This window comes from Calonectris borealis, chromosome 5, assembly GCF_964195595.1.
Source record: "Calonectris borealis chromosome 5, bCalBor7.hap1.2, whole genome shotgun sequence".
Taxonomy (NCBI): domain Eukaryota; kingdom Metazoa; phylum Chordata; class Aves; order Procellariiformes; family Procellariidae; genus Calonectris; species Calonectris borealis.
In genome coordinates, this window is record NC_134316.1 from 29,629,985 (window position 1) to 29,648,542 (window position 18,558).

The 18,558-nt window shown below is 38.6% G+C and overlaps 1 protein-coding gene across 6 annotated transcripts in view; it reads right to left on the reverse strand.

Annotated features, from left to right (window-relative positions):
* Nucleotides 1-254: 254 nt before the first annotated feature.
* Nucleotides 255-18,558, reverse strand: part of NPAS3 (neuronal PAS domain protein 3) — a 623,692-nt gene continuing 605,388 nt past the window's right edge. For 4 of the 6 annotated variants that reach the window (XM_075151693.1, XM_075151692.1, XM_075151691.1 and 1 more), the window contains 3 exons: nt 11,027-11,174; nt 7,783-7,910; nt 255-5,046 (listed from right to left, as the gene is read on the reverse strand). In XM_075151693.1, the coding sequence (XP_075007794.1) occupies nt 3,737-5,046; nt 7,783-7,910; nt 11,027-11,174 (1,586 nt within the window). In that variant the 3' untranslated portion in view covers nt 255-3,736. The remainder of the gene's footprint in view (nt 5,047-7,782; nt 7,911-11,026; nt 11,175-18,558) is intronic. The other 2 variants (XM_075151690.1, XM_075151687.1) reach the window with 1 other exon arrangement.

Genomic DNA, 18,558 nt, shown 5'->3' on the forward strand with positions numbered 1-18,558 from the left:
ACACACTTGCTCTGGGCCTTTTTTCAGAACTTATGCAGGCGTAATTGCCGATGGCTGTTCCCTTTTTAGGGTCAACCACTGTGTGTGGATATCTGTACTTGAGGTATTTTTTCTCCCTTCAGTTGTGAGGTCAAGGCTTTTTGCCTTGTCTTTTCTATGCTGGTAAATGTTTCTGTCCTCAGTTTGTCAGGCAGAAAGTCTAGCCACACGACACCAACAACTTACATGTTGCCAGTCTGGGGAAAGAGAGTACGCATTTAAAAGCATCAGCAGTCTAGGTAGGATATAATGTGACTGAAGAGTTTCACTGTAACATTGTAGAGTACAAAAATGAAAATATAAAGTGCATTTTAAATGATTAATGTACAAAAGCTGACCTCTTCCAGTGTGCATTAATCAAGAAAAAATGTACACTTTCTGTAGTGGTTAATGTTGCAGGTCCATTATTCAGCTTTGATAATGTGCATAAAAATGCTCAATATGACAATGAGTTGGGGTAGCTGAGAATTTAGGATGGTGGCAAGTTTGTTGTAGTATTTGGATTAGCATTCTTAACCTACATCTTGACAGCTTCTTTTCTTCATTTCACAAGTGTTAATAAAATCTAGCTTTATCTTCTTTGATTTTTGGTTATTTTTTCTTGTTTTTTGTTTTTTTTTGTTTTTTTTGTTTTGTTTTTTTTTTTTAAAAAAAACAATTAAAAAATACCTGCTCAAACAAATACTACCAGCATTCATTAGTCAGGATGGTTATATGTAAAAGAAATGATGCCAGATAGTAACAAATCCAAGAGAAGTTTATTATGAAAATGGCACCTGCAGGATGAAAAAAAATTAAGTTACATAAAGACAACCATGTATGACATGTATGAGAATCTACAAAAGTATAAAAAGAACCCTGTTGTAAATGAAGTATGTACATTTCTGATTTGCAGCATTATCAATGATCAATGAAAAAAATGTTTCAAATAAGCCAGGCACTCAAGAAGTTAGATTCGGTTAGCTTAACACAAAATAAATGTACCATAGCTGTCACTTTTTAACATTTTAATTTTTTTTATATTGTAGAGTTGGTAACACTGCTAAGATTTATACGAACAGAATCCCTTTCCCCATTATTCAGCTACTTGGCACCAGTCTCCTCATAAAAGATTTCATATATTTGTACAAGAAATAGTTAAAAACACAGACACAGTCTTCACAGGTAATGAAGTTTTTTTTTTCATTTTGTAATTTTAAACACTATGGATTTAGACAGCAGCTGTGATTATCTGTTAGTTTAAATCACCAGAAATCATTTTGACACAACACAGAAACATTTATAAAAAAAAAAAAACAAAACAACAACAGCTGTCTAGCTGTTCTTTGTAGCTGATAGGTGCACTCCTTTGATTGTTCCATAGCTAGAGTAGAGCTTCCAAAATTAAACTTTGACTTTCCCAATCTCGCCTTTTTTAGACCTACTTAAATCCTTCCAATGGAGCCTTTAAAAGCTCATTAATTAAATTTGTGGCGTCCAATTCCTTTTTCGCTATTACTCCGCCGTGGCTTGGACCTACTTCTCAAATTCAAAGCTACCGCAGGAATTGACTCGACTCGAATCAAAAATTCAAAGGACAGCTGAGTTAATATATTAGCATTGCACACGTAAGCAAATATATATGACAATTCTAAGCTCAGTTTCCTTTTTAAACAATGCTGGTTGACCTTTGAAAGCATTTCCTATCTCACTGGTAATTGCTCTACGTATTACTCCGCCAGCCTACCTGGGAGAAAACCAAAGAAATGCACCCTCTGCTTACAGTTCGAGCACAAGGGACTCTGGGAATGTTAACAACTGAGGCTATATGGCATCAATTTGCTTAATATATCTGAGCATTACTCTGTAGCGCATTGTGGGGTACACTGGAAGAGTAAGTCATACCCAGAATTCCTCTGTGGGAAAAATGGCTCCATTAACCTTGAGCTAGTTAAGAGTCTTTTATCTCTGAGAGTGAAGAAGAGAGAACGAGAGAGCGAGAGAAAGAGAGAGGAGAGGCGTGGAGAGGAGGGGAGAGAGGAAGGGGGAGAGAGAGGTTTGAGAATACACAACAGCAAAGCAACAGCAGAAATTAAAAGGTATACAGACAGTGGAAGCAGCATAAGGTGACATTACAGAGGAAGGCCACCACACAAAAACCACTAACCCCCAAGAATCACTGGTTCACTAGGACTGCAGGAATGGGACTTTACCACTCCGGACTAGAGATAAAGCACAGAGAAGACAAAGGACAAAACAACTACATTAGCTTAGTATATACTGCATATAGTAACACACATTGAAACTGCAATGGGACTGACAGCCAAGGACACTTACACATTGTACACATTACAGTTCTCACATCTGTTATTAGATGCCTTAACAAACAGCTGCCAAAGATGGAGTGGAAGAAGAATTTATATTTGACAGTCATTTGGAGTGTTTGACACTACACTGTGATTTCTGGCAACAAAGACAAAATAGGAGATTTCTTTTCTTTTACTTAATGTGCAGTTTTCAGTTGTAGTTATCTATTTCAAGCTTATTAACCCATTCTTTAGTTTTAAAACATATTGGTTTCAACACTAGAAATAAGGAAAAAACAACAAAAAATACCCAAATCAAAGAACAAAAGGAAATTTACAACCTTCCCTCTATAATATTAAATGAAAAACAAAACAAAACATGTTAAATAGTTCTTCTGTTTTTTTTTACTCCGAAGTGTTATTTGACGTTGTAAAATTAGCCTCAGTTACACTGAGAAAAAAATAAAGCAAAACAATATGCACCTAAGAAACTGCTCCTCGCGTCAATTAAATTGAGTTTTTTGTTTTTAAGCACTTTTTGAAAAAGGCTTCCTGACCCATTTAAATTTGATGTGAGGCTATGCTTGTTAGTTTGGAGGTAAAAAATTTTAAGTCCTGCAGCAAATGTTAATGAGGGCTTTTGTCTTAACTAACCAAGGAGACTGCAGCACCCGACTATAAACCAGTACGGAACACATTCTTTCCAAAAAACCCAGCCCACAAGCTGCATATTGTATGAAGACATTACAGATTAATAAATGATAGCACCATGGTTTTAGAAATTAAGTTAAAGTTTCAGTAATTAACATTTAGTCCAACTTTTTAACATTCTAGTCACAGGCCAGAAATTAACTTTTTAAGAACCCAAATTATTTTATGTGCAAGTAAGAAAATCTTAACCATAAAAAGAGAATTAAACTCTGCATAAAATTCTAAAATACTATCCCCTATTTTTAAAGGAATTAGGAACAAAAACCCCCTTTCATTTGACTTAGTCAAACAGGGCACATTGTTTATGCTTGTCTCTTTTAATCTTGATCATATCAAGATCATTTTGAAGTAAAACCAATGGTTGTCACTTTAAAATCTCTTTACCACAACACTGAGTATTCTATGGCAGAGGCATACACATATTAAAGGCATCTTAATAAAGATGCAAAGGAAAAAACACACATCTTAGAAGAAGACAAAATGGCAGGCAACTGGTACTTCGACTCTCTGAAGGCAAAAATAAAAAAATATCTTTACATTAAAGAATAAGTCAAGTTAAAGAGAAAGGGAATGAAATGGGGACCATCATATTGAGAGAATAAGCTGACCTGCTCAAATTCAAAGTGCTAGAATTAAAGGTCTAAATTAAAACATAGTCTATGCCTCAGAGTATAACACTGAACACAGTATGTGGTCATATTTCAATCCTCTTTCCGTTCCAGAGTCTGTGTAGTGTGAATGCCATTGCTGTACACAGGAAATGGAAGAGTGGAAAAAAGTCCTTCGGCAGTTGTGAACACATTCCCTGCAGGCATTTGGGTCAGACTGGCCCCGCTCACAGCACTTCCAAACGGTCCCGACATATTGAGTCGGTGAACGTGGTGGTAGAGCATTTCCATCGGTGTTTTAGGATCCAGCCCAAAGCTGGGGCTGTTAACATCAACAAAGTTAACAGCATGGGTGTTGGGGAGGAGGTTGCCCTGCATGGCTAAAGTAACTTCAGCTGGAGCATACCGAATAGTGCCAGTGGTGTAGACCCTCTGAGCAGCAGTGCTGGTCGCAGCAAGGGTTCCTGTTACCCTGTGAACCAAAGGAAGCACCACATTGCCTGCTTGTAACCTCTGAAGGGCTTCCAGATCCCCAGTGTACAACAAAGAGTTGGAAGTTGTGGGACCTCCTGGATGTTTGTCCCGTGGAGATGCTGAAAGTGGGGGTGACAAAGGGTCAGAGGACACAGGAGCCAAGGCCGAGTTGGATGAGGTGCTGAACTGAGTTTTACGGCTGGCAGTATTTTCAGTCCCTGGCGGGGTGAGAACGGAGTCTGGAATGGAGACATGTAAACTACTGCTGGCTTGGGGGGAAGGGAAGTGCTCGGAGCTGGGGGGCTTGGTCATACTGTAGGGTGATTCATTCCTTGAGATTTCCCTGTTGGGTGGGTAATTCCAAATACTGCTATCATTATCAAAATTGATAGGTTCTGAGATTTCTGTTTTAATTTTGAGCACTGAGGCACTGTTTGGTGACGAGAGCAGCTGGGGCTGGTCCACCAAAGCTGAGTCAAGTCCATTTGGACTTGAGGTGCTTGACAGCCTTCTCCGGGTCATGCTGCCTCCCTTTTGCTTTTTTCTCCTCTTCTTCCTCTTTTGATGTTTGCTGGAAGACTGGGCATTTACTTCCCCTGCACTGTCTGAGTCCTTGGCACTGTCCGAGGTCAGTGATTCACAGTTCTGCAACCGCAAGTCTGACTCACTCTCAACATAGCGCTCCACCTTGATCTGCATAGAGCCAAGAGTGCCAAAACTGTCCTCGGGGGCCTTTTGATTCTCGAAGTCAGAGTTTTCAAAGCTGTCATCACTGTCCCTGCTGTCCTGGTTGCTGGAGCTGTTCCCATCATCATTACAGTTCATTTCATTATCTGACTGATTTCCTGACTTTTTCCTGTCGGATTCAGGGTCTTCACTGTTTTCTGACTGGTTTCCTTTCTCATCTGACTTTGAATTCTCATTGTCCTCTGGAGCAAAAGGAAAGTGAAACAAACCATTAGCAACAGGAACATAATATTATACCCCAAGTCCAGATTTCTACCTACCAATGAGATTTGATTGCTGTAAACTTTTTTGGCAAAAGGCGTTCTCTTTTGTAGAGCCACAATTTTTTTGCAACGTTGTGTTGGGAGAGTTTTGATCACCATGAATCTCTCTGACTCAGGATTGTTAATGCACTAAAAGCCTATGCTATATGGCCTGCACCTTGATTGAGGGGGGCCTTTTCATCTGCTTGCTGGACAAGAATCATTTTGACGACTGTGAGCACAACGGCATTGTAGCTGTGTCATCCAAAGAGGAGTCAGTGAACAATCCCATTATGACCGTTATGTTCTGGTGATTGTTATTTCACATCTGTGTTCTCCTACAGTGGGCAGGCATCCAGGTGTAGCACTATTTACTAATGAAGATTCTAGTCCTCTCATCTCATTTTCCTCTCACCGTTGCCACTTTTGAAGTGGCATAGTGTCTCTGACTTCAGTGGAATTACTGCTGATTTCCTCCCGTGCGAGAGAAGAAGCAGGTCATACATGTATAAATCTGAATGAATAAACCAGTCATAACAATTTTGTTACATTGCTAGACTGTCTTCTCATACTCCCCTGAAGGGCAACAAATAAAAAAAAGCAGAAAAAAAATTCAGGCACTGAATTAAATTCTTGATTGATCCAAACCATCTAAGGGCCATTGAAAATAGCCCAGCTACAGCACTGAGAAGCTGTTGCTCTTCTTTCCTGAATTCATTTAGTTGTGTTTTAGACTTTTACCTAATTCTAATACGGATGAGACAAACACCCTAGCCCACTGGACTCAGACAGCCAAAGCAGCTTTGAGAATGAATACTCTCCATTATCATACTATGTTTGAAAGGGTCATAAAAGGCTTCAGGAAACCCCGTCTTTTACAGACCAGCCAGAAATCTTTTGTTGGGACATAAAAGATGTTTTTTCACCTATCAGAGCCAAATACTACCCTTTTCAATAGACTCGTTTTAGGGGCAGAGGGGAAGGGCCAGTTTTACTCTAAAGATTGGTTACTCCCGGAGCCATGTCAATACCAAAGTTTCCCAGAAGTGCTGGAGAAGGTGGGCTTGACAGGGAAGCTGCCTGAGGATTCAGGGCAACGCACTTCACAAGCCACTTAGTGGGATTTTTGCTTGAGTCACCAGCAGCAGAGAGATCCTTCCTTTTGAAAAATAAAACCCACAGAAGCAAAGTAATAGCCACAAACCCCTAAATTTCATCCAGCTTTTTGTTCCACCTAGGGCTAAATTTCTCCTACAATTCTTTTTCTTTTTTTTAAGACGCTTTCTTTTAAGGCTATGGTTTCTAGCTGGTCAAGAGTGGGCTTAGGGTGAGGTAGTCTAAAGCTACACAAAATTGCCCGGGATTTTCAGAGTTTGAACTGAACTTGTTGCTTTCATCCAAGATGCTGTTCTGATTTCACGTCCTTTGGCATTCTATTTAATTCTTTTGTAAGAAACAACCCCCTGCCTCTGCTGTCTTCCAAGACTCCCAGATATTTCCTTCTGAGATGTACACATCTGTGCACCTTTGAAGAATGCTCTCTTGCTCTGCATCAGCCTTAGGAGTCACGAATGCACACGCACTTCTCACGTGGAGAAACTTACAGTGCACATGGGAAATGCAAACTGTTCTCCACATGTGTGTTATTTGGCTATTTAGGAACAAGACAGCATAAAGAAAGCACCAGGAATGGGTGAAGAGATTCCCAGTGATAGTGGGCAACAAGCCTGCATGTGTGCCTAATGTTGACTTAAACCATCAAACCAAGCTGTCAAAGGAGAACAAATAAAAGCAAAAGATGAAAGAGAACAGCCATATCATATAATATAACATTAAGGCCTGATCCTCTTCTTGCTTTTGCTTGATTTATGTCACTGTGATCCATTTTCTCCAGATTTTTTTTGGTTGTTATCATAGACACGAGAGAAGACTCAGATATATATACCGTATACTACAGCACAGTAACATCCTTAGTTCTTGGGCCACAGGAAACCATGCTCCTTTCAAAGCCAGATGATCTGTACCTGTGCCTAGGTAACCACTTTTGAAACTAATGGGGAACATGTGAACACTGGATCATCCGTAGGACTAATTTACACATTGAGTTTGACAAGTACATTTAGCTTTTAAAAAACAGCTGAAGTCCCAGACTTACAGAGCTTAGAAACAAGTGCTTGAACCCGTATCTTCTAATAAAATACAATTCTTTTAACCCAAGAAAACTCTCAAATTTTGCAATCTTCACTGCCCCCTAGCGAGACTCTTCAAAAATGTATTTGTACAGGAAAAAGTGTCATAAAGATTGACAGTAGAGACTTATCTTCAGAAAATATGCCTACTCTGGAAAGATAAGAACTAGAATTGTATTCAACAGTTACAATCCCAGGTCCTCTGCACAAGGCACAATACCTGTTCATGAAGCTTAGCTGGGAAATCAAATATTTAGTTCAGTGCCATGTAGGCAAGGATACATGCACAGAGTGCAGAGAAATACTGAGGAAATGGAGATACTGTGGAAATGATGAGGTCATTAAAAGATTTTGCTAGTGTTTTTCAATTTAATTTTACAGGATTTTTGTTTTCTTATAATGGAACAATCCTTGAGAAGTAAAAGCAACTGGAAAGCCAACCACGTGGCTCTCATGACATGAACATTTTGTAGGTGTAAAGGCACACCATGTGTGTTACCTGAGTTGTCCTTTGAGTCCGATTCAGAGTCAGAGGTCTCCGAGGATTCTGAGGTTTTCTCTGGCAGATGAGGAAGTTGTGCAATATCCATTGGAGTGTCCTTGTACTCTGGGTTACTGAAGAGGAGACAGCAAATATAAACACAATTTGCAGTTTCATGGTTTTTCCCTCTTTTCTTACCAAAGTTCAGGAACAAAGAACATAAATAGGAAGAATAGAAGAGCAAACATGGAAACATACATTTTCGGCTGCTCAGAGCTTCACAGCAGGGATTTTATGAAGGTTTATTTTAATACCGCTGTCAAATACTTATATTGACCAGGTACTAAAACTCGTTTGATTCTAGTGAAGTTTTAAAGCTATCAAAGCATTCTTACTGAAGTGGGACACCATGGCTTGTGTGATATCTAGCAGTAAAGCTACACTGTGTAATCATCCAACAACAAAATATCTCGATTTCGATCCCATTACTGGGCCTGGAAGTACAGAGAGGTGTTTTAACTTTTCCAATCTGTTTCTCTACCACCGGCAATGTCTATTAGAGTTATCTCTGTAACAATGTTCCCTATCAACCTTGCCAGAGCCCTTTCAATACCTGGTTTTCTCAACGTTCCTGTTTTCCACATTTTAAATCAAGCAGACCATACATAAAGTTAGTAAGAAGGTGCTTGGTTAGGGCTAGAGAAAATGACCACTGCTCAAAAGAATTTGGCCAAAAAATAGATAAAAAAAAAAGGTTATATATTTTTAAGCACTTCACACATGCATTCACATCACCAAGAAACCAAAAGCAACCACTCTAACTATATGACAGATGCACATGTGCATGTTAAGATGCATATGTTAGGGATAAAGAACTGTCAACACACCCATTATAATCATATCTTCATCTGCTCATGTGGTGCTCACCTGTGACTTGTTAGCAATGAACATGACTGCAATGTAAAAAAGCTACACTACCAGAGAAAATGAAAAAAACAAACCCTATGCTTTTTCTTGGTTTGTACCTTTTAAAATGTGTTCCTTTCCCAGATCTGTGCAAAGGCAGGGGAACAGACACAGCTAGACATAAGTGGTATAGGAATGTTGAAAATAAACAAAGTCTTTAATCATTTTTGAATAGGTGAGCATTTCTATGCAGTTCAAATTCCAGCCCGGTGATAGAGCAGAAAATCCGCAGTCCTGCGTAGAACAATATGAGGCAGCACTGGGGGTGACTGACACACTATCACAATGACAGTGCGCCCATATTCAGCCTATTACAGTGTACTGTGAAAATTCAGAGTTCACACAGTTCACATTGAAATGCCATTCTTACAATTATCATCTTTATGGTTTTGTCCTGACAAAGTGACTTTATTCGCTTGCATCCCAAGGCAGTCCCTAAATTTGCCCCCTCCAAACAAAAAATGTTTGAGGGCTTTCACACTGTGAATAACAAGTTGCTAGAACAAGAACAACATTAATCCTCCCTGTCACTATAATTAGTCTATCCTTTTACAGACAGCTGAATCATACTTTCTAATGCATGGAAATGTATACAGACCAGTACTCCTGCTAAGAGTAGACCTAATTATGCCTTGATCTGTCATTAAAACATTATTTGGACATTTGGATCTTTCCAGTATTAGGAGAAAACTAAATTAAAAATACAAATTCAGTATAGAAGTTAACCTTTCTCTAACAGACCAGTGAAGGGAATGCAGCAGAATAATCAAGTTCTGGGAGGAGACTTGGGGAAAACGACACTGCTTTTCTTTTCTTGTTACGTATATTCTGTTGGTAGAGAAAATAATTTTGTGGAACGTTTGTGGACTAGGTTCACCTATTGTCTGGAAAGCAGCAAAGGGGACAGAGGCAACCGTTCGTAATTCTTATGGACCACTTTTCCAGCTAGAATAAGAGCACATTTCTGGGCATTTTGAAGCCCTGTTAGGACTAGGGCAGTGAAGCTGTACTTCCAGTTCAGAATTGCCAGGCTTAAGCTGACCTCTTGAAATGCTGCATCTGCCTCACTCTTGCAAAAAGAGACAAAAAAGTAGCCGGATAAGGATATATTCAGAAATGCCCATGCTCAATCATAGCAGGACAGAAACATGCAAGCCCCAATGAACACTCCACTGTTGTTGAAGGTTTCCCACAGTATCCCCCAATGCTCTCCTGCCAGAGGTTGCTTCCTCCTCTTCCCCGAAAGGGGAATCAAAAGTATTTCAACATGCAAGTTTAGGCAGGCACAGTCTCTTCAGGGCTTGCTGGACTTGGCATAATAAGTCACAATCTAACCCCTAGACATCACTTTGAACTCTCATGGCATCAAAGGGAATGTAACAAACCATGACAAGCAACTTAAAAGGAGAACAGGCCACAAAATGACAATTGCATTTCATGACAATCTCAAGGTTTCAAGTTTTATTTGTTTGTTTGTTCTGCTCTGAAATGAAACAGAAAATCCCCCAATCTTATTGAACATTTTCACAAAACAGAATGCGTTGAAAGGTATTTTCAGACAGAAAGGTCAGGTTTATAATTCACTGTCTCTCAGTGACTGTTGGTCTTCCCTTGAGCTCAGAAAGCAGTCCTTTAAAAATACTTGGGCTTTGGTAAAACAGAATTTTTCAGGGAAGAGTCTTCAATTCAAGATATTAGTACTATTTTTATTTAAAATAGTTTTAATTGCTACTTTTATTTTTAAATCTTATTTTGCATTTTTCAGTGTGAATACTGTCTGCTGGTTACAGGAGCAAAATGTTAGTTCAAGGTTTTTCTCCTGAGAAAATTCCCTTCTCTGGAGTGAACTGGTAAACACCTTTCAGAGAGACCTTTTTGTAGCATTCCAGAAGTTTGCTTCCATGCATTTTCAATAACCAAATAAACCAGTGCCCAACACTTCACACTAGATTTTATAACACAACTACTGAAAGTTGATGTGGATCATTTTTATCTTTGAGCTCAGGTTGAGTAGATCTCAGGGCAGTGGAGGCATGCAATAAAATGGTGGAGGGTTTATTTGAAGACTAAGGCAGCATAATAATTCAAGAATATGCCAGTGTACTGAGACATGACAGATGTCAATAAATATAACTAAATGGCACTGTTTTTGAGGTGGACCATATGAAAAGTTCTTCTCCTTAACTTCCTCCAGTAGGCAATTGTTTTTTCCCTAAAACTCTCACCAACAGAGACAAGCAACAGAGACAGCAGTTCAAGTGAGAGAAGTGACTGGAAGACCTACCTAAGAAGGTAATTGACCCAGATGATATTCTTCTCACTTGCGTTCTTGGCATTGACAGCTATGGTTGCACTAGACTGTATCCAGATATAACCTCCGTTCTTCTGCATCCAGCGGTAATACTTTGTTACACATTGACCCTTATTCAGCACTGTCAAAAAAATACAAACAAAACAGAAGCAAGATATAGTGCATGTTAGAACTGTGGTAAAATGATCTTCATTGTCCAACATGCCACAAGTATGAGCAGAAGATACTTGGATTCCTTTCGTTTTAATGAAGCATGACAGTGAGATGACAAACAGGATCTAAAGTTCATTATAACTAGCTGTATGTTTTACAAGTTTTTAAAGTATAATTTTAATCTGTTTTTGGAAACTCTAGTGGAAGGAGAAGAGTAAAAAGAACTACAAATCTCTTTGGTTCACAGAATACTTATTGCTGTGTGGACATTTTCAATGCACTCAATGGCAAACTGTAAAAAAAGAAAAGGAAAAAAAAGAGGCAAATTTGTCTGTGATTTATTCATAGCTCCTAGGTAGACCTCTTTGAGATTCTGGATATTTGAAAGGTTTGGGAAGATACTCTACCCCTGCTGCTTTGATCATTTCTCCTTATTGCAGGCAATATCAACCACTGAACTTATACATCTGTTTCTTTGATCTTGTCAAACAGAATTTACAGTTCTCAGATGAACGAAATTTCCACTGGTCAGTGGGGGGAAAGCCTTGGGAGAATTTGCTTTCTAGCAGAGCAAAGTAAATCCACCAACAGACTGAGAAAGAGGCCTAAGGGAGGCACAGAATGGCTTGGTTAGAGCCAAAGAGTGACAGCTCTCTCCGATGTTTGAAATATGCTAGGAAACAGAGAAACAAGTAAAAGCAATCAGTAACGTGAAACGGTGTTATTAAATGCTCACAGCAAGAAGGCTTAAAAATACAGATGTTTAAAGTAATACTTCAGCCAAAATATTGCCAAGTTGAAATGGATTTGGTTTGTATCTGATGCTTCAGTGTCAGAAGAAGGGGATGAAATGCAAATCTTTCAGTGGAAGGGAGCAGCATGGTTTTAAAGAAAACCTAACTGTTCAAAATCTGGGTACTATTGTTACTGGAGCACTTACTCTCTTCTGCATTTCTCACTAATCCCATAAAGCTTTGTGCACTAGAGGGCAGTGTGCATTCATATACACCTTCTGCTTTTGTCATGTCCTTGTCTCCGTCTGCTAAAATGAAAAACCTCTAACTGCTGTAATAAATTTGGCTAAATTAGCTGCTAAATGGTTATCTCAAGTAATATGTATTTGCATTAATCATCTTGCTCTAAACCAGAACAAGCCAGAGTCCTAAAGACGTAGTAAATTCATATTGTCCATTTAATTACGGCTAATAAGTGCTTCATATACAATAGTTTCATGAAGTACATTTTGATTTTTTTTGTAAAGGGAAAAGAAAAAAGTCACTTTGGAAAAGAATAAGTATTTAACGCAGTTAAAGTTCCTACCATAAATGTGACAAACGACACTTTGGAGCTTTCAAGTTAACCAAATGTCTATACCCGTAATTATATTTATGAATGTATCTATATCTAAATCCACGTACAACAGATATCTACAGAAAAAGGTATTTACAAAGGCAGCCATACAAACACAGATGCTTTCTTACCTTGGAGGGATCCCCCCAATCCCCACTCCAATTTTTCAACTACTGAATAAAAAAATGCATGTAAAAAAGTGCAATGTAAAGTGAATGTAAAGTGCAAGTTAGGTTCAGCTGTAATAAGAACAAGTATTTGTGTTCTGGGTCCTGTTGTTTTTCAGCAACCTCTAGTTAACTAGGTGTCTTGGTTTCAGCTGGGATGGAGTTAATTTTCCTCCTAGTAGCTGGGATAGTGCTGTGTTTTGGATTTAGTATGAGAACAATGTGATAACACACTGATGTTTTAGTTGTTGCTGAGCAGTGCTTATACTAAGTCAAGGACTTCTCAGTTTCCCATGCTCTGCCAGCAAGGACGTGCACAAGAAGCTGGGAGGGGTCACAGCTGGGACAGCTGACCCCAACTGACCAAAGGGCTATTCCATACCATATGACGTCATGCTCAGCATATAAACCTGGGGGAAGAAGAAGGAAGGGGGGGAACGTTCGGAGTTATGGTGTTTGTCTTCCCAAGTTACCGTTACGCGTGATGGAGCCCTGCTTTCCTGAAGGTGGCTGAACCCCTGCCTGCCGATGGGAAGTAGTGAATTAATTCCTTGTTTTGCTTTGCTTGCGCACCTGGCTTTTGCTTTACCTGTTAAACTGTCTTTACCTCAACCCACGAGTTTTCACACTTTCACCCTTCCAATTCTCTCCCCATCACACTGTGGGGTGGTGACAAAGCGGCTGTGTGGAGCTTAGTTGCTGGCTGGGGTTAAAACATGTCACTAGGTTTGTTTCTAGCAGAGATCCCTAAGTTTCCCTAAATTTTTACTTTTGTATTCCAAGCTCTAAATATTCTGTTATGATAATTCACTGGCTTCAAAGCCTCATTATACAGCAGAATAAAGATACAATGTGAACAACTGACTACCCAGCATTTCTGTCAAACCAATGTTGTATGCCACTTTAGAAAACAATCTCACATAAATTAGCCTAACTTTATCAGTTATGAAGAACAAGGAAAGAAAAGTACTGCTGTAAGTTTTGATTATGGTAGACTCTTCCATTTCAGTAAAATAGGACATTCAAAATACTCTGCTCACAGCTGACAGTAAAACTGTCAGAAAGGAGTGATATTGGCTCCTTTCTGGAAACCTGAACACCCATAGGTTCGTGCAGAAATTAGTAAAATCTATCTGCACTTGCATCTACTAATTATAATGTCGTCTTCCTTACAACAGTTTTTATCTGAGGAGTTTACCATACTATACAAATATCAAAGGATGAATCCTCACAACTGCCCACATGCACATTTGAAAGTCAAGGTACCAGGTGAGTCGCTAGGCAGTGACTGAAGAGCACACTGCAATTCTGCATAGTGATAGCTATGAGGACCCAGATCTTCCGCTCTTCCAGTCCATTCAATCCTAGACAAGTCCTTCCTCCTTCAGTACCTTTTATATTGGTTGTTGCACAACTGGAAAAGTCTATGTCATGAGCTGAACAGAGCATTCATTTCAGAACTATGGAAAAAAGTGGGAAATTAAAACCTTATAAGTTATTTCTGAAGGAAAAGGTGCTTGCTTTTTCAAGAAAGAGAATTCAGTGCATCAGAATTGCATACAAACAGTCAGAATTCAGGCTCCCAAATTACTATACACCCAAAGAATATTTGAAATACTGTCTCGAAAATGAGCTTTCCATGAAGTTCATTTACCTGCAAATTCCCACTCTCTGTTTGGCCAGCTCACATATATTACCACATACACAGGATTTTCCTTCCTGCATCTGTCTAAGGCACGTTTCATATGAGAGATTTGTGGACCACACTCTGAAGGAAGTCCCACGATTCAATATAAAAATTCTCTCTGTAAAGAGATTCTCCAGCAGACCAGCTGTGCCGTGCTGCTAAATTTGGTTCTTGCATCCTTTGAGAGTGAACTAGGCACCCCCAAGCCAGTTCTGAAAGCTCATACTATAGCTTGGGAAGAAATTTCTCAATGTGATGAAAAAGAAAGAATGAAAAAAAATTGAAATGTTTTCTAATTTATGGTATTTTTTAACTGTTGGCATTGCCAAGCTGAAACTTAGAAATTAGATGAGAATTTTGAGAAAACAAGCAACTAGAAGGACACATCAGGAAGGGAAAACTATCTGGTTTATTGATAACCTAGTGTTACTGAGTAAAGCTCAATTTCATTTTGAGGAACTTCAGTTTGCAGGTACAGGGAGTCCATTAATAAAGTTACTGATTTTGAGAAGAAATGAAAGTAAAGAATTAGTCCACCCTAAGCTTTGCTTGCGAAGTTATGTTTTGTTACTAGCAACAGACCACACATTTCAGCTTAGCATAAACTTCTGAAAAAGTAATGCCATGTGGACCACATCCTGAACTTATTCAGACTGTACTTAAGGCAAATCCCTTACTGAGAATCAGGGTTCAGGTCTGTATTTTTGTACACTGAGAAATGCAAAGAGTTTTAAATTTCCATTTGTATTATACATGGAGTACCCAGTCTGGCAGACAATGCAGTACAGGGGAAGGTGAGACTTGTGACCACATCGTCGGGATGGCTCATGTGACTGAAGTTACACGGGATTATGCAGGATTGGGTGTATCAGTCCATTTGTAAGAATAGCATGGGAGATGACTTCTCTTACAGGCTTAATTTCTTCTGCTACCCAATGCATAAGTCTCCAAAATGTTAATGGGAGTTACACATTTAAAAGAAAGAGGAAAAAAAGGCCTTGTTACTAAGCCATATTGTGTGGAAATACAGAGAAATCTTTCTAACACTGGATTTCACCATAATAGCTGTCAGGAACAATCTTTAGAACTGTGTAAAGTTGTACGAGTCTAACTGTGAGTAGGAGAATGAAACAAATCTTAAATACTAGGAATAGGATGACAAATATCATTATATATATCCACATATATATAAAAACTCTTTAATCAAAGGGAATAATTGGGGGTTAATGTTTTAAAACTGGTGACCTTTACGTTAGCTGTACAGATATATTCCCTGAAATGGTGGATGCTAAACTTGACTAAAATTTGCTGAAATGTTACCTAGTTACTCAATTTGAATTCAGTGGTTAGCATGCAAGAAATGCACAGTATGTCATGCTAAGAGCTAAAAAAAAATCTCACTTATTTCTCAAAGTATGAATATATTGCTATGTACACAGTTCCCAACAAAGGGATTTCAGTCTTCCTTGGTAGCTTTGCGCACAGCAATATTCTTGTAGCAGTGGAGTGAAGGAGGGGGGGGAGAAGAAGAAACAGTCAGTGTTCTTTGCAGGAACCTATTTCTGTTAGAAAATCAAAATAAATCAGTACAAGTTTGTCTTCAGAAATATGGTTACAAAAAGAAAAAGAACATAGTTTCTTCCTGTAAGGCTGTTCTGAGAAATCAAAGCCAAAGCTTCTAAATAGTGAGTTGTGTTTTAAAAGAAGGAAGTAGCTTAATTCAGTTTGAAGAGGAGATGAAGAAATTGTGTATCAAAAGCAGTCTTTTAGCGAAGTCTCTTACAAAAGGACATTTTACTCATGTGCATATGCATTTAAAAGCTACACTATATTGCGTATTCAGGTAAGTATTGAGTAAATAGGAAATGATGAGATCATCTTACATATTCACACAGCTTCACAAAGAGGCTCTTTATAATTGGTGAAAATATTGAGGTTACATCTGCTGTGCTATTCACCCTTCTCCTTGAAATACCTTTATCAAGGACTGGATGGTATTGATACTGAATTCCCCTTGCGATAAACTTACAAGAATATTTTTAATTTACTGCATGAGGATGAAAATGCCATACTTAATACCATAGTCGGATACTTAGCTGCAGCCACAAGTACTCTTTCTACATTCACAAAACTGGCAGATGAAACATGAAAAGGAATACTGACTCTTTAATCTCCCCTTCTCTACCTAAGGCCCAAGGCAAGCTGACAGGGTAACTTCGTTCTGGAAACAGAGGATTTTTTATTTTTTTAATTCTGGATTACTTTTTCTTCTGCTTTTGAAAACTGTGGGCTATAGGGGAATGAACCTGGCATAAACTTAAAACAAGAACAAGTTTCTTTATCTGAAAAGTTACAGTCCTTGATGCTTACAGGAAGGTCATTTTCAAAACCCACAGGAAAAATAGCATCACAGCCAGCAAGAGTGCATTAAGTGCCTTATTTGCTTGTAGCAGAGACAGTTTTTCATTTATAACAGCTCCAAGGATCAAGTGAGCCTTTGATGTTGTAAGGACTTTTCTATAGATTTTGCAATTAGTGAGTTAGATGTTTTAAATAGTAGGCATCCACAAACTGGATTTTACCAATGAAAAAAAAGTACTGAGCAATATTTAGCAATGTTAAATGATGTTTGTTACTTAAACAGAATTACGAGCTAGATGATAGGAGACTTGTAGACATTCGGTGAACAAACGTGTGCCATCTATATAATTCTCCACAAACACTTCGATTTTGGATCTACTACATGGGGTGGGGTGAGGAGGAGGGGACGTAAGCCAGCACAGTGTGCAAATGCATTCTCTACCCACCAGGCCAAAAGTCTGGACTCCACAGCAGATTGCTTGGGGAAGAATGCCACCTTCCCATCACAAAAGTCCCCATGGGTCGCATCGCTCTACCTCCCTTCATTGCAGACAGTTGCTTAACAGCCCTGTGTGACCTACTGTATCTCAACAGAGTTCTCTTAAGAAAAATAGAAAGATGATAACTGTTTAGAAAAATACTGGTTCTGTGAGGCTTTAGAAAGCTGCATTTTACTCACACCACATGACAGGAGAAAGCCCTGAGTGCTGGACAGAGAACATCTTTTTTAGGTTTGGGTAGAATGCAGTGTATTGTGTCAATAACACAGGCTGAGACTTGGCTGCTATCATGATATGAATATTAGACAGTAATAATTGCTGGCTTCTAAACATAAATTCATCTTTTCCAAAGTCGAGCATGAAGTAGCAGGTCAGATTCATGAAAGAAAACTGTACCTCACTGATATCCAGACTTCCACCTAACTTCTTCATTCACCTGGGATAATTCTTTTAAGCATATATAGTCATTCTAAAAATGCAATTGGTTCATTGCTTACTTCTGCAATATGGAATACTGTTTAATCTTCCAGTGAATGGATGTTACATACATAAATACCTGACAAATTAGGCAAAAATAAGTATCAACAACATTGCAGGAAAAAATTAAAAAGCCTTAATCAACCAATTTAGAAAAACTGGAAAGCTTAAGAGCCTTTAAAAACTAAGCAATGTTTTTCCCGCCTCACTTTGCAGAAAAGCAAATGTTAAAAGTGGGCTGAGTCAAACTGTTAAAGAAATGTGGATTCATATGAGGATCGAAGTTTGTAGCTCAAGGACATCACTTGCCAAATGCAGTGAGAAAAGTCTTGCATGCTACATGTCCAGCTAGGGAAGAAAAGTAACTCTAAATAATGAAAATAGTTTGGAAAAACATTAATGGATTTTGTAACCTATCCTAATCCCAGGACAGTGGTACTCCAGCCCTCTGAAAATTCCTAGCCTCTACTAGAGATTCTGCCTTTATTTGATTCCAAATTATCTCAGATAAGGACCAGGAAGATGTTTTGTTTAAAATCAACCCTATGTTATCAGTTTACATGACGTCAGTTCACAGCAGCAGTACAAATTTATTAAAACCCAGCAAAACCAGAAAAAAAAAAAGTATTTCTCAGCACTAAGCACAAATCATCATCTCGTACTTGACCAATACAGACAGTTTTCTTCCCCCCTCCCTTTCAGGATGGTTATAACATACCATTTGCCCATGGTCCATAATTTAAAATCACAATTTTATAATTATGCTTAACAATAACTATAACAAGAATATATAATGCTAGATAGGATGTT